This window comes from Gracilinanus agilis, chromosome 6 (assembly GCF_016433145.1).
Source record: "Gracilinanus agilis isolate LMUSP501 chromosome 6, AgileGrace, whole genome shotgun sequence".
In the NCBI taxonomy this organism is placed as follows: domain Eukaryota; kingdom Metazoa; phylum Chordata; class Mammalia; order Didelphimorphia; family Didelphidae; genus Gracilinanus; species Gracilinanus agilis.
This window is the reverse complement of record NC_058135.1, coordinates 19541685-19557888: the sequence shown is the minus strand read 5'-3', so window position 1 is coordinate 19557888 and position 16204 is coordinate 19541685. Positions and strand designations below refer to the sequence as shown.

The window sequence follows — 16204 nt, the reverse complement described above, 5'->3', positions numbered from 1 at the left end:
AATATTCTTCCTAAAGCTTTTAGAACAAAACTCTCTGACGAAGGTTTAATTTCCCAAATATATAAGGAACTAAGTCAAATATTTTACAAAAAAAATCAGGCCATTCACCACTGGAGATCAAGGGACATGAATAGCTAGTTTTCATATGAAGAAATAAAAACTACCAATAAGCACATGAAAAAGTGTTCTAAATCCCTCCTGATTAAAAGAAATGCAAATTAAAACAACTCTAAGGTACCACCTCACATCTAGCAGACTGGCCAGCATGGCCAATTTGTTTGAGGGGATGTGGCAAAATTGGGACACTAATACACTGCTGGTGAAGTTATAAATTGGTCCAACAATTCTGGAAGACAATTTGGAATTATGCACAAAGAGCTTTAAAAAAATGCTTGTGGGGCAGCTGGGTAGCTCAGTGGATTGAGAGTCAGGCCTAGAGATGGGAGGTCCTAGGTTCAAGTCTGGCCTCAGCCACTTCCTAGCTGTGTGACCCTGGGCAAGTCACTTGACCCCCATTGCCCACCCTTACCACTCTTCTGCCTTGGAGCCAATACACAATATTGACTCCAAGACAGAAGGTAAGGGTTTAAAAAAAAAAAATGTTTGCCTTTTGATCTAGCCATACCACTACTAGGTTTATACCTCAAAGAGATAGTAGGGAAAAATACTTGTACAAAAATATGTATAGACACGCTCTTTGTGGTGGCAAAAAATTGGAAAATATGGGGATGTCCATCGATTGGGGAATGGCTGAACAAATTGTGGTATCTGTTGGTGATGGAATACTATTGTGCTGAAAGGAATAAGGAACTAGAGGAATTCCATGTAACTGGAAAGACCTCCATGAACTGATACAGAGTGAAAGGAGCAGAACCAGGACAACATTATACACAGAGACTGATACACTGTGGTACAATTGAAATGTAATGGACTTCTGTACTAGCAGCAATGCAATGACCCAGGACAATTCTGAGGGACTTGTGAGAAAGAACGCTACCCACATTCAGAGAAAGAACTGTGGGAGCAGAAATGCAGAAGGAAAACATGTGATCAATCACGTGGTTCAATGGGGATAATATGATTAGGGTTTTGATGCCAAAAGATCACTCTATTGCAAATATGAATAACATGGAAATAGGTTTTTGAACAATGAATGATATACGTATAACTCAGGGGAACTGCTTGTCTACTCCAGGAGTGGGGAAGAAAAGAGGATGGGAAAAATCATGAATCATGTAATCATGGAAAAATATTCTAAATTAAAAAAATAAATAAAAATAAAATTCTTCCTAAAGTACAGGTCTCTGTTACTCTCCTGTCCACAAACCTTCAATTATTGTCCATTGTCTCATGGAGAAATAGGCAGATTCCTGAGTCTGACATTTAAGGTCCACCACAATCTGGTTCCAACCTACCTTTCCAACCTTCTCTCTAACTCCTCTTTTACAGAAAAACGGAGTTCCTCGGTGTTGAGCCTAATACCCATCTCACAGCAACAGGCATTTTATACAGTCATTCATTCATTCAATAAGCACAGATCATTCATAGTGCCAGAAAAGCTGCCCTTCCTCAAATCAGTCTTTCTGAATCCTTGTCTGCCTTCCTTCAAGGCTCAGTCCACGTGCTATTTCCAACACAAGGACTTCTCTGATGCATTCCCTTTATCTGCCACCCTCCATCTCCCATTATGTATGTTTTCTCCCTTCAAATATCTTGTATTAGCCTATTCACATACACCAATAGACCATAGAGCAGCGGTGTCAAATTCAAATGGAAATAACGGCCACTAATTTGTACGTTAGGTACATAAAGTACTTGACTTTGCTTTAAAATATAATCTCTGTTTTATTGAATTTTTGTTTTGTTAATATTTTCCCTTTATATTTTCTTCTGGGGCTGTAGCACTGGAAAGGCTGTGGGCCTAGCCGTGGAATTGACACCTCTACTTACGGACAACTGGGACTATTGCATTTTGGTCTTTGGATCTTCGGCAGCAAAAGCTTTTGTTACACCATGGGGCATTTAATAAAAGATTACTGAATTTAAATTATATGAATAATATTTTAAAAAATAAATTATATGAATACATGTATATACATATATATAAATATGCATGTAAAAAAATGTGTATGTGTAACACTCAGGTCTTTGGATTCCAGAGTCAGTACTATATTGTGTCAAAGGCCTCTATCTAGTCTGAGAAATCTCCCAGGGCCTTGTTTGATGGCCACAGAGCCATCATGTGTCAGAAGCAGGTCTTGAACTCCGGTCTTCCTGACTCTGTACCACCAAATCATGGCTGTTAATTTTTGTTGCTCCAAAAATCTTTTTAACAGCAAACCTCCTTAATACTCAAAACCTATTGACATAAAAACACCACCACTTCCTGTCTCTTTGTGACCTGTTCATCCTTACTCCCACTACCTTCTTCTGCCAGGATGCTGGTCTCTCCTCCTCTGCTCAGAGAAAGTTGCCACAAACAACTATGTTTGGGATACAGAGACTGGGGGACAATTTTAAATAGAAAATTTACATTTTTATTTTCCTACAATAGATTTTGAACTGAAAAACACTGCATAGACTAGAATGAACTCTAACAGTTAGGAAAGTAGTTTTGGACTTTTACGATATCTGACACTGTCTTTTTGACAAGATGCTTCCTATAAAGAGTTGAACAGTTTATTAATTCATCTTCATTAAGTACCAAATTTTCTGACACGTAGGAAGTGAGTTACCTGACTCCTCTAAATCACAATTAGCCTAGTTACTGATTTGCCCAAACTTGGGCAGAAGCAAGCCAGAAGTAGCCTGGGATGTCAGTCTCACAAAACAAGCTAAAAATAGTTATTGTAATATTCTTTACAATAAGAAAAAATATGTTAAAATATTTAATGCTAATATTTTAATTTCAGAGGCATCCCCTAAAAAGCTGATGTAGATATGTTATAAATTTTGTTTCTTTTTATTATAACTCCAAGACTACCAGAGCATAGACTTATTATTCATGTGCCTCATATTTAAACCACATTTTCATTTTACTGTGCATTTCATTTATCTTCACCTCAAGAAGGGGGTTTGAAAAGATACAGCTGCGTTTCTTTCTCATCTCCCTGGTTTCTTTTAAACCTCAACCAAAATCTTACCTTCTACAGGAAGCTTTCCCCAATTCCTCTTAATTCTAGTGCTTTCTCTCTCCCATTTGTCCTGCATATAGTTTCTTTTGTACATATATCTGTTTGCACGTTGTCTCTCTCATTAGATTGTAAGCTCCTTGAGGGCAGGGACTATCTTCTGCCACTTTTTGTATACCCGGAATTTAGCATGGTGCCTGGCACATAATGGGCCCTTCCTTGATGAATGTTTATAGAGTAATTGAAAAGACAAATATAACAGACAATAATAACTCACACTATATTGTACTTTAAGGTTTTCAAAATTATTTCCACTCAACTTTGTGATGTGAACTGGGGAGCACAGGTCCTATGAAATGCTTTTGATGGGGAAAAAAAAAAGCAAGTGATTTGCCCACAAACTGGTGGTAATTGTCAGAGTCTAGAGCTCCTGATCTTAAAGTTCACAAACTCTTTTCACTGTACCATGTTGCTACTCCCAGAGCTGCCAAAAACGAAACTTTTCTCAAGTCAACTTCTCATCTTGGTGCATAAATATAGCAATTCAGGGGCAGTCAGGTAGCACAGTATATAGAGTTCCAGGCTTGGAGTAGAGAGGACCTGCATTCAAATCTGGCCCTAGACACTTCCTAGCTGTGTGACCCTGGGCAAGTCACTTGACCTCGATTGCCTAGCCCTTGCCACTCTTCTTAGAGCTGATACCAAGATAGAAGATAAGGGTTAAAAAAAAAATACAGCAATTCAAACTCTGTGGTTCAAAGTTCTCCTGGGAAATCAACATGGATTAATTCGGTCAACAGATAGGAATCTTTCAATTCTGATTAGCACTCTCATGGAAAGAAAAGTCCTATTTACAGTTAATAATTTTAGGTATATTTTCGAAAAGGAGCAGGAATATTCAGTTAAACAAGCCTCTGTCTTTTGGTGGAAAAATAACAACAATAGCAAGGTATCTGTTCAGATTTCCCTAGTTTGAAGATTTTCATTTTTGGAAAAACTTATGTTCAAATAACAAGAGAGTTTCCCTACGTTTCTTTCCCCTTCCCTGTCTCTCCTACGCATCGCCTTTCCTTTACTGTTAGTGAAGTCAATAAGATGAGCACTGTCTGCTACTAAGCTCGTAGAAATCATCACTGCCCTCAGCCAAGTGGCCATTTGGCTATGAGAAAGAAGCAACCTATGGCGGGACATTCTATTGATCATTTTCATTTCAAAATACATTTTAGATGACTGTAGCCATGGCTTTCTGTATGCCTATTGGGCAGATGAGGGACACAGCCTCATTTTAGCTTTCTGCCTCAGCATAGTTAGGGCCAAGAAGTTCCTCCAGACCCCTGTAGGAATGTTTGTTTTGTAGCTGTCAAACCTGGACTCAACTGCTATAGCTTTGCTTTTACCTTTCACTTTTTTGGTGGCAATTACAATTTTTTTCTGACTTGATTTAAAAAGAAGGTAATTAATGGCGAGTGAAAGGGAAAACCACTGAAATAGCAGCTAAGCTGATACTGACAGCTGTCGAAACACTGTAAAGAAAAGCCTTTTTAAATGTTCAGACCAGATGTTGATAGCTGAGACCTCTTAAAGTGTTTGGTTTTCTTTGTTTTTAAATAGCAGCACTGGTTTTCCCTTTCACCATGGAGGTGGTTTTTGTGCACATGTGCATGTGGGAGTGTTGGGGGCATGTATGTATCTGGGCATGTTTTGGTTTGGATCACTGAATAAATGAGTCTGGGACGCCATAATAATCCTACAGTGATCTCAGAATGACAAGGCCAATCAGACCAAATTGTATTATCTTTTTTTTTTTCCTTTTCTTGATAAAGTCTGGGATTAAAAAGCCCACAGGCCTGGAGCAGGAAGGGATGCTGCAGGCCAACTCAGAGGTACTAGGGCACAAGCATGCCAGGAGGCTTGAACAGTGTCTTCCATTACTGCCATACCTCTAGCCAGTGCTACTAAATCCTCACTTTGTGAGTACCAAAAGCAGTCCCAATTTTCTTTTAAAGAAGGAAAAAATAAACTAAGGATCAAGACCATGATTTATTTTTGTTTTCAAAAAGCGAAAGTTAAGAGTAAAGCCAAAACTACAGAGCCAATAGTGACAGCTTCTACTGGTCCGAATTCGTAAAGGGGATCTGGAGGTTCTCCTAAAATAGAAAGAAAAGAATGGAAAAAGCATTACAGTAAAATATTTTTATAAGTAATAAGCTACATCTAAAATGTTGTTTCATACACAACTTATTCTCTGACCAATAGGAAAACCTTGTTTTTACTTCAAAAGAAACATACCCCAACTGAGTCAGGGTCTTGCTGGCTGAGAAGGGAGTCCCTTGGCCAGTCACCTCTGATATTCATTCTTCTGAGGGCTTAGCCCACCCTGAAGGGGTCGGAACCCTGAACAGATCATGATCTTCTACCATCTAACGGGCCGCCCACCACGCATACACCAACTTCCTTTGGTAACCAAGTTATTGGTGATCAATGGAACCACATCAAAACCAGAAAGAATATGGGTTTGATCATCACTGTGTCTACATGATGCTGAACTCTTCAGATGACAAGTGAAAAATGCAACTATTTTTTTGCCTACTTTGCCAATAGAATGTCACATATCTGAATATTTGTAGACTCTAAGACATTGTCTGGTCCAGCTTTGAGTGTTTTGGCTTCCATCCTGCCACCCCCTCCAAAGTTGTTTCATACAAGGCCTAGGGTTTTTTATGTGTTTGAAAGATCAAAATATTATTCTGTAGTTAAAACTATAAATGCAATCATCAGTGATGCTTTTTAAAAATAGGTAGCTTTTCCGAATATTCTCAGGGAAAGGAATAGCAGCTAAAAGTTGTGATAAGTAAACACTGGAGTATAGGAGTATTCCGGTAGCTACTAATACCCTAGGTATGTACACAAGGGCATATGAAAGGATTTTTAAACAAAAGGAAGGTCATTAATGGCACATATTTGAGAATTTTAACAACTTAAACCATGGCATTTTCATGAGGACAAATTATTAATTTATGTAGTATATAGTGAAAAGTAGTTGAATTTATATAAGAGTGATGCTCATTTATGGAGTCTTCACCAATGTGAACTTTAGATCATTAACACTTATTCAAGAACTAAACTATTTCTTCATTTAAAAAATTTCGGGAAATTTTTCTTAGATAAAGTTCATTTTTCTCTGCTTTCTTACATACAGTATACCGATTTAGGGGGACTACTAAATACATTAGCTCTGCACGTTAGCTTTGTTAAAATAGGGTTGTTATTTGGTCTCCCCCGACCCCTGTTTTCAGTCTTCTATAATGCTATTAAAGTTGATGTGGTCAAAGAAATTATCAAGGTTATTGGAGTTATCTGTAAAATATTAGTAAGTTCTGGCTGCCTGGCTGAGAGTTCTCCTAGTGATCTAGCAATGAGAGGCATGTGTTTCCCCCAGGCTCAAACTCTTGTCCCCAGACCTCCCAGTACTAGCTGCTCTCTGTTTTTTCACTTCACCTCTTCTGGGCATATTAGTGCTAGTGATTCTGAGAAAAGAATGTTACCAACCTTAGCGTAATAGATTGAGAGTTCCCGAGTACAGATTTTAGGCATTACTACAAGAGGTGGTGACTTCTGTAAGAGCACACTTCTAAGGTGAAAAAGGCCTACTTTCAGGAAGCCATTCCTTGGCTGGCCAGGAAATCAAGATCAACTCTACAGGATAGTTCCAGAGTCACTCAGACAGTAAAGGTCCAAGGTGTATTTTTTCAGAGGAGGATATATATGTAATAGGTAGTCTGAGTATTTTGTGATGCTTATATTGTTCCTATGTGCCTCTATCTATATCCTTTGCTTCTTATGTAGTTTCTGTAATAAGAAGAAATAACATGCCCTCCCCTCCTTCTAAAAAAAAGAAATGACGTATCTTGCTCCGCCCTTCCCACCTATCATTTTCAGATTTTCTACATAGTTGCAAATGATTGAGCTTGCCAGAAACCTGGCTTCTAATTAAGCCAGTACCTAATCAAGTATATTAATTGATGAAAGCTTGCTACATAAAGATTTTTTTGAAAGGCAGTTACCAAAACGAAATTTTTATTTTTATTTTATTTTTTTAAACCCTTATCTTCCATCTTAGAATCAATACTGTGTATTGGTTCCAAGACAAAAGAGCAGTAAGGGGTAGGCAACGGGGGTTGAGCTAGGAAGTGTCTGAGGCCAGATTTGAACCTAGGGGACCTCCCATCTCTAGACCTGCAAAATGAAATTTTTAAAAAACAATTCACAAACCCAAGATAAAAAACCTCTGATAAAGGGTCTGCTGTCTCAGCCAGTAACCCTTCTGTGTCTTTTGTCCCCAGACTCCTGCTGAGTTTCTTATTTCAAATGCCTAATTTTTTTTAAAAAGAGATGAAAATCTTTGAAGAGTTTATATTTGACTTTGGGATGCATTATACAAAGGTTTAAGTATTTAATAATTATTATTTACTTTACTTTTAATTATCTTTTACTAATCAGAATTTTGTGTCTAAACTATTAGAGTAGCTAGTTTATGGAGGATTTATGAGAAGACATGAACATGTACAAAATAAATAATCTCATGAACGCATTACTTTTTTAAAAAAGGAAAAAGAATCACAAAATTGTATAGGACAAAAAGTCTCAGAGGAGTTGTGATACACTGGGCATGTCAGGAACACAAAGTTTGACATGCTCTATTAGGCACAGCCTAACAATTGGTGGGAAGAGAAAGAAAGCAGAGATGGGCACCTTATAATAACTTACTAGAGAGACTCTCCAAAGGCTCCTGGAGAGGGGCCCAGGCTTTCATTCATTTCCCATTTTTGAAGCTTCCTTCATAATATAAAGCTAGGAAGTCTTCTATCCTAAGAGTTCAGTTACCTTGCACAGAAAGTTCAATTAAAAATTTAGTATCCATCATTTCTAAGTGGTATGCAAATTGAACAAAATGTATCTTCTAATCTCGGTTTCCTTTTAATTTTGAATTACAATTTTACTGTATCAGAGTGACCTTGCTCTTGGAATACAAAGGACTGAATTCAATATGAAATCATTTCCTCAAGTATAAGGCCCAAATCAAAACTCACCTTGTCTTCATACATTCTTTTGGCTTCTCTTAATTCAGAACGCAGCTGAGAAACAGTAGATTCCAGTTCACTGAGCTGACGCATATACATTGAATTTTGATTCCTTGCTTGTTCTCTAAGAAGAGTTTAGAAAAATAAAAAGCAAACCACCACCTAAGAATAACACCCAAGGGGACCACAGTCATTATAAACTAAATTCTTAGCCCAATATAATCTGTCCCAAGACGATTACTAAAATTTCTGTTCAAATTACCAACATTTGCATGTCTTGGTTTTTATTCTACAGTCTGGAATATAAACCTTACTTATAATTTATTATTTAAAAGAATCAAGAATTTAGCTAACAACAATCTAATCGGAACAAAATACTACATATGTAATTTCACCTAGCTATAAAAGTGTATTTTCTATTTTAAAAAAAGTAAAAAAAAATGTTATGACATTGTCACACCCTTAAAAAAAAAGGGGTGTGACAACTTGAAATCTCTCTCAAGAAAAAAACTAAATGCATATTTGAACCAAACAACTAGGACACATACTGAATGATTTCCATTTGGCTCTGGATGCTATTTGCTTGGCTTCGGGCACTGCTAGCTTTCTCTGTCAGGCCTGTTACTTCAAGCTCATGCTCATTCATTAATTGCTCAATCCTATAGAGAAAGAGAAATGGTCAGAGTTGGGAAATAGAGTTCACCAAAGTATAAACTGTTGCAAAATAATCTATAAATGTTATAAATGTTAGAGGCACAGAAGGAGAGAGTTGGAAGGGCCATACATGAGAGGAATACCCACTAAAAATACCTAGCATGTCATCGCCCCAGTCTGGGCTTCAAGACTCCCTGGATAAGGAGCTCACCCGCTCTCCAAGCAGCCCATTCCCCTTTTGGGCAGCACAAACTGTGAACTTCAATTTCACTTTGGATCAAAGATGTCACTTGGCTTATTAGAAAGAATAAATTCACTGGCTACCACACTAGTCAGGTCTCCATCATTTCCTCCCTGGATTCCGGATTAGATTCCCAATCTCTTACCCTCCTCAGAGATGTCAACAAAGTGCTGACCACATCAACTCACTTGTTCAAAAAGTTCTAATGGCTCCCGGTCACCTTCAAGATCAAATACAAAGTTTTCTCTTTAGCATTTAAAGCCCTTCACAGTCTGGCTCCAGCCTGCCTTTCTGGACTCACTCTGACCTCACACCAAATTGGCTTATCATTGTGCATCCATAGCCCTCATCTCCTCTCTCTGTGCCTTTGCCCAAGCTGTCTTCCATGCCCGGCACACCCTCTTTCCTCACCTCTGCCTCTTAAAATCCTTAGCTCTCTTCAAAACTCAGCTAGATTGCTAACTGCTGATCCCTCTCATCTGACAATGTATCCCAGCTACACACACTCGGCCTCCTGCTAGAAATTACTTCGACTGCTTTTGCTGAGGATACGTTTTACATTTACTTGTATATATTCACGTTATTTTCCGTAATAGAACAGAAGTCCCATGAAAGCAGGGTCTCCCTTTTGTACTTGTATCCAAAGCATATAGCCCACAGTGAGTACTTAACAAACATTACTAGTTGAGTAACTGAATAGCTTTTTTTAGTTTTTGTTAATTTTTTGTTTAGTTTTTGTTAATTTTCCTAGAAATATAGAAATCCTAAAATGACAATGATGATGACAACTAGCATTTATTGAGCACTTGGTAAAGTCAGTAAAGTCCATCATTTGATGGGAGATGGATGCCATTATTATCCTCATTTTGCAGGAGAAGGAAACAGAGGCAAGCAGAGGTAAAATGACTTACCTGGGGTCGCACTGCTACAAAGTAGATATAAGCCGTCACATCTGAACTCAGGTCTTCCTGACTCCAGGCCCAGACCTCCGTCCACTGTACCCCCCAGTGGCCTCGATGTCTTGAAATAAACAAAGAAAAGGACTTACCTATCTTGATGCTGTTGAAGAAGCAGCTCTATTTTGTTCTGTGATTCAGTTTTCAATGATTCAAGTTGGTCTTCTACCTGGTGGAATTTTTTTAAAAGATTGTGATGAGGTAGTAAGCAGCACATCCAAGCCTTCACTCACGTGATACTCAGATGATGGATAATATTGAGGACCTCCTAGGAATACTCTTCTAGCTCCCTGACTTTCTCTACACCCCACCCCAAGCTAATGCAATTTAAGTGATCCCAGTGAGGATGCCGAGCCTGAAAGGAAGCCGCTATGGCAAGAGCTTTATTAGCATCACAGATGGGAGCTTACTCCATCATGAACACATGTTAAAAACAACCCTCCAAGTAGTGGTATTATTTAATGAATTTTCATATACTGCACACAGAAACTTCTAAAACTAGATGGTAAGAAAAAAAAAGTAGTGTTCTCACCACTTACTGGAAAAATCCTCCCTTTAAGATAAGACACTTCCGTGTCTAACTCTCTTAGAAGTTTACTAATAGCTGTGCCCAAGTTGCGGACGTGGAGAGAAGAGATGGTCTCATGCTCATATATTCTCTTGCCTGTGGTCTCTTCATAGTCCATCAGAATGGACCGGATTTCCTGAAGCACACCTTCATGGCTGAGCATTATCTTTCTAAGCTGCTCTGTCTGGCTAGTGCTCTCCCTCAGCATCTCTTCCTGAAGGCGCTTGGCAGTTTCAAGTTCATGAACTGTACTTTGGAGCTGGTTCCTCAGATCATCCTGAGAATGGGTCTCCCTTCGTCTAGGAAACAAAGTTAAATGGAAGAAAACAAAAAATACTTAAATTCTGGTCCAAAGGAGGCTTTATCTTGCAAATATGTAATTTAAAAAAAATGTGTGTGAATGTAGAACGAAAAATATATCTGAAAATGTTTTACTTTGGACATTCAAATCTTGCTTTCAGTTAGCTGATCGGTTATTCAAAGTTGAATCTGGATAACTCAAAAATTAAAAGTGTAATCTATATTTTTCTCCTGTTAGTATATATTGTTTCTTCTTAGAAAAAATTATGATGTTCTGTTCTTGAGGTGGAATTGCACAGTGGATTAAAAAATAATTAACAGAGCTTCATGAATCTCAATGGAGAGATTTGTTCCTCAGACATAATTTCTCCAAACATGTAACATTTGTACTCACTTAGAATTATTTTCTGTTTTGGGAAGAAAATTGACTTAACAGGAAGAAATTGTGAAGCTAAATGGGCATTTATCTCTCTCCCTTTATAAGAGCTCTTGGATCTTTAACTGAAGAGACTGGCCAAATTGGTAAGGAGAGCAAAGATGCCCATCTAAGAAATATATGATTGTCCTACTGAAATTCAAGAAGTCCAAGGATGAACTCCAATATTGACCTTATTCAGAGCTCAGACAATGCTCTCTTTCATCCTACATCTCTCTCGCATGGAAACAGAAACAAAGTGTGGACTACTGGATATGAAGAGTCAATACAGGAAACAGGTAAATCACAGACTTAAATTCTGCTTCTGATGTCAAAGACCGAGTAGTTTTTCCCCCTAAAACTTTGGCTCACAACCATAGATCTTAGACTTGGAGCAGTAGAGGACATCCAGGCCAATTGCTTCTTTTTTAAAATGAGGAAACTGAGGCAGCAATAGATAATGAGAGTGCCCAGGGCCACACAGCTAGCACATGTCTGAGGCAGGATTTGAAATCAGGTCTTGCTGTCTCCACTACCAGTGCTCTATCCATTACATCACCTAGCTACCTGATACCCCCGGGGTTTAGTTAAGATCTGCAGAAGTTTCTAACCTTCTATTTTTCCTTTCCCTCTTAAAATAGTCTTGGGAACAAAAGTGCCCTTCCAGACCATCAGTCCTGCTTCCAGGTCAGCCCCAAAGCCATCATCAAAGGGAGAAACACTTGTAGAGAAAGGGCCTACAATCCCTTCTACCAACAACTGTTACTGCCAACCAGCGGGCACCCCTGAGACAATAAAGCCACCCTAGATGAAATGATGGAGTACTCCGAGGGAAAGACAAGGTGACACAAGATGTGTGAGACAGATCGAACCATAACCATAACCTCGACTACAAACTACCACTTCCCTTCAGGCCCTAGTGCAGACAGTCCAATGCCTTGGGCACAAAAGCACTGGGACTAGCTGTGTCCCCCAGACCATCAGCCAGCTTCCAGCACAGTCCCCAAAGGCAGTTTTGAAGAGAGCAATACTGTAGGCAAGGAGCCTAAATATCAGCCAGATCCCACACACTTACTCCAGCAAAAACCTGTTAACTCACAGCAGAATAACCATCATCAGAAAACTCACTGGGAAGTCAAGAGACCACCAGCAAAGCCCTTGGTTTGTCTCAGTGCAACGAAGGCCATCTAGAGAGACAAACATCATGCAGGGATCTGTGTCTGGAAGCAGTAAGAATGGAAGGCTCCCTAGAAAGTCTAAAAGGGGTCAAAAAACCCCTAGAGACTTTAGAGGAACCCCAGGGAGTAGCAGTAACCGGTGAGGCCTAGGAGTGCTCAGTCAAGGAAAGTCTAAAGCACATGGGCTCTGAGGCCTCTCGGATGCTTTCCTGAGATACCATAGAGGTCCATGAAGACCCAAAACTCTGAGCCTCAAGGATCCATGGGGATCTAAACTAGGGAAATAAACAGAGATCATCACAGGACCTGGAGTGATCCAGGGTAAAACCAACAGGGCCAACTATCCCCACCCAAAAGTACAGCAAGAGGCAAAGCCTTGACACAAAGCCTAACACAAAGCTCGAATGCAGGAATTAAAGTTGGAGTTGTCTCTAAATCTAGGAATCCCTCAAAAAATCTCCCTGGAAGGAGAGTGTAACTATTTACTAATTACAAACAGAGATCATAAGAAAAATGGATTTTCTTTTTTTCTTTTTTTTTTTTTAATCCTTACCTTCTGGCTTAGAGTCATTATTGTGTGTTGATTCTAAAGCAGAGGAGCAGTTCAGGTTAGGCAAAGGGGGTTAAGTGACTTGCCCAGGATCACAAAGCTAGGAAGTATCTCAGGTGAGAGTTGAACCCAGGACCTCCCGTCTCTAGGTCTGGCTCTTAATCCACTGAGCCACCTAGCAGCCTCTGAAAAATGGATTTTCCACAAAGACATATGACTATTCAGAAAAAAAATGAAACAAGGGATAAAAAAGACAAAAAGAGGCAAAAAATGGAACTAGAAGAAATAGCTTATAGCAAAAAGCATTAAAATTTAGCCAAGTAATGAACTCCCTGAAAATTAGAAGAAACAGAAATCAGTGACTCTAAAAGACAGCAAGAGATATGAGGCCCCCAAAAATTGAAAGAACAAAAGATGTTATATATAAGTTTTTAAAACATCTGAAAAACAGGTCAAAGAAAAATAATTCAAGAATCTTTGGACTCGGAGGCAGCTAGGTAGCTCAATGGTTTGAAAGCCAGACGTAGAGAGTGGAGGTTCTGGGTTCAAATCTGAACTCAGACACTTCCTAGCTTTGTGACCCTGGGCAAGTCACTTAACCCCCATTCCCTACCCCTTACCACTCTTTTGCCTTAGAACCAATACATAATATTGATTCCAAGATAGAAGGTAAGGATTTTATAATAAATACATTTTTAAAAATTATCTCTGGACTCCCTAAAATCTATTTTTAAAAGGCCTGTACATCATACTTAAAGAAATCATAAATAAAAACTGCTCAGATCAGTTAAGACCAGAGGAATAAGCAAAGATAGAAAGAATTAATTATCACCTCCTAAAAGAATCCCCCAAAGGAAAAGTCCCAAGAATGTCATAGCAAAAAAATCCAGAGTTCCTACATCAAAGAAAAAATACTGTAATCATCTAAAACACCAAAGAAGCACAGTCAGAATTACACAAGCTCTGGAAGTTTCTTCTAAAAGCAAGAGGAAATCTTGGAATACAATATGCCAAAAGAATGAAGTAACTAATTTCTGACAAAAAGGCCATAGCTGAGTAGGAACTTTGAAACACAAGACTGAAGAGATACCAAGAAAGATACATTTATTAAAGTAATTGGAAGAAACTATATGATGATGTATTGCTAATTGGAAGAAACTATATGATGATGTATTGCTGACATTCTAAAGAGGGAAGAGAAACAAGTGACCCTGCAGAACCTCAGTGTCTTCAAAGGGTATTAAAACAGTGATGGTTGTGGTTATTGTTGTTTTTGTAAGTGGACCTAGGGGAAGGTCAGTTCCTTGCTAAGGAATGGAGACAGAAAGTACACTAGTACAGTAGGAAGGAGACGGGCTTGTTATTTCTAATCATTTCCTCAGAGCAGGTACATGAGAAGCATATTCCAATATGAAGGGCTGGGAGGAGGGCATATTATGAACCTCACTCTCATCTGAATCAGTCAAAAAGTTGTTGAACACACACATGGCAACAAGCTTGAGCAGAAATTTATCAAGCTTAACAGGGAAATAAGAAGGGATCCTGGGGGAAGGAATAACAATAAACAAAATAAACTTCCTGATCCTGAAAGGGAAGTTAAAGAGGCAGGGGAAGCAAAGGACTGGATTCTAAAGGAGTGTCCAGCAATTAGGGAATAGCTGAACAAATTGAGGTATGTGATGGAGTAAGAAATGATGAAATTATTTCAGAGAACCACAGAGTATAAACAGACGCAGAGTGAAGTGGGAAGAATAGGAATGTATACAAATGACAACATGGAACAAAGGACAACAACAAAAGCAAATGGAATATTCCTGGATTAAAATCTGGTCTCAGACACTTCCTAGCTGGGTGACCCTGGGCAAGTCACTTGACCCCCATTCCCTACCCCTTACCACTCTTTTGCCTTAGAACCAATACACAGTGTTGATTCTAAGACAGAAGGTAAGGGTTGGAAAAAAAAGATGATGGATGCAGGGTGCAAAAAGAGACATTTTTAGATATGAATGCAGTGTAGACTCATTTTACTTAACTACACTTTTTAAAAATCCTTACTTTCATTTTAGCCAATCTGCTAGGTGTGAGGTGATACCTGAGTTGTTTTGATTTGCATTTCTCTAATTATTAGAGATTTAGAGCACTTTCTCATGTGCTTATTGATACTTTTGATTTCTTTACCTGAAAATTGCCTATTCATGTCTCTTGCCCATTTATCAATTGGGGAATGGCTTGATTTTTAATACAATTGATTTAACTCTTTGTATATTTGAGTAATTAGACCCCTGTCAGAGTTTTTTGTTATAAAGATTTTTTCCCAATTTGTTGTTTCCCTTCTGATTTTGGCTACATTGTTTTTGTTTGTACAAAAGCTTTTTAGTTTAATATAATCAAAACCATTTAATTTACATTTTGTAATTTTCTCTAACTCTTGCTTGGTTTTAAAATCTTTCCTTTCCCAGAGATCTGACAAGTAAACTACTCTATGCTCACTTAACTTATAGTTTCCCTCTTTATATTCAAGTCATTCACCCATTCTGAATTTATCTTGGTGTAGGGTGTGAGATGTTGATCTAAACCTAATCTCTCCCATATTGTTTTCCAAATTTCCCAGCAGTTTTTGTCAAATAGTGGATTCATGTCCCAAAAGTTGGGCTCTTTGATACACTAGCAGATTGGCTAAAATGAAAGAAGGGGAAAGTAATGAATGCTGGAGGGGATGTGGCAAAATTGGGACATTAATGCATTGCTGGTGGAGTTGTGAACTGATCCAGCCATTCTGGATGGCAATTTGGAATCATGCCCAAAGGGCTATAAAAGAATGCCTGCCCTTTGATCCAGCCATACCATTGTTGGGTTTGTACCCCAAAGAGATCATAAACAGACAAAATATTTATAGTTGCGTTTTTTGTGGTGGCAAAAAACTGGAAAAGGAGGGCATGCCCTTCTATTGGGAAATGGCTGAAGAAATTGTGGTATATGCTGGTGATGGAATACTATTGTGCTCAAAGGAATAATGAACTGGAGGAATTCCATGTGAACTGCAAAGACCTCCAGGAATTGATGCAGAGTGAAAGGAGCAGAGCCAGAAAAACATTGTACACAAAGACCAATACACTGTGGTAAAATCGAA

General features: G+C 38.6%; 1 protein-coding gene across 2 annotated transcripts in view; it reads right to left on the bottom strand.

The window, feature by feature from the left end:
• The window catches only part of CCDC158 (coiled-coil domain containing 158), an 88057-nt gene that overhangs the window by 57712 nt on the left and 14141 nt on the right, over nt 1-16204 (bottom strand). For both annotated transcript variants that reach the window (XM_044680491.1, XM_044680490.1), the window contains exons 4-7: nt 10603-10930; nt 10156-10232; nt 8761-8871; nt 8222-8336 (exon numbers count right to left, since the gene is read on the bottom strand). In XM_044680491.1, the coding sequence (XP_044536426.1) occupies nt 8222-8336; nt 8761-8871; nt 10156-10232; nt 10603-10930 (631 nt within the window). The remainder of the gene's footprint in view (nt 1-8221; nt 8337-8760; nt 8872-10155; nt 10233-10602; nt 10931-16204) is intronic.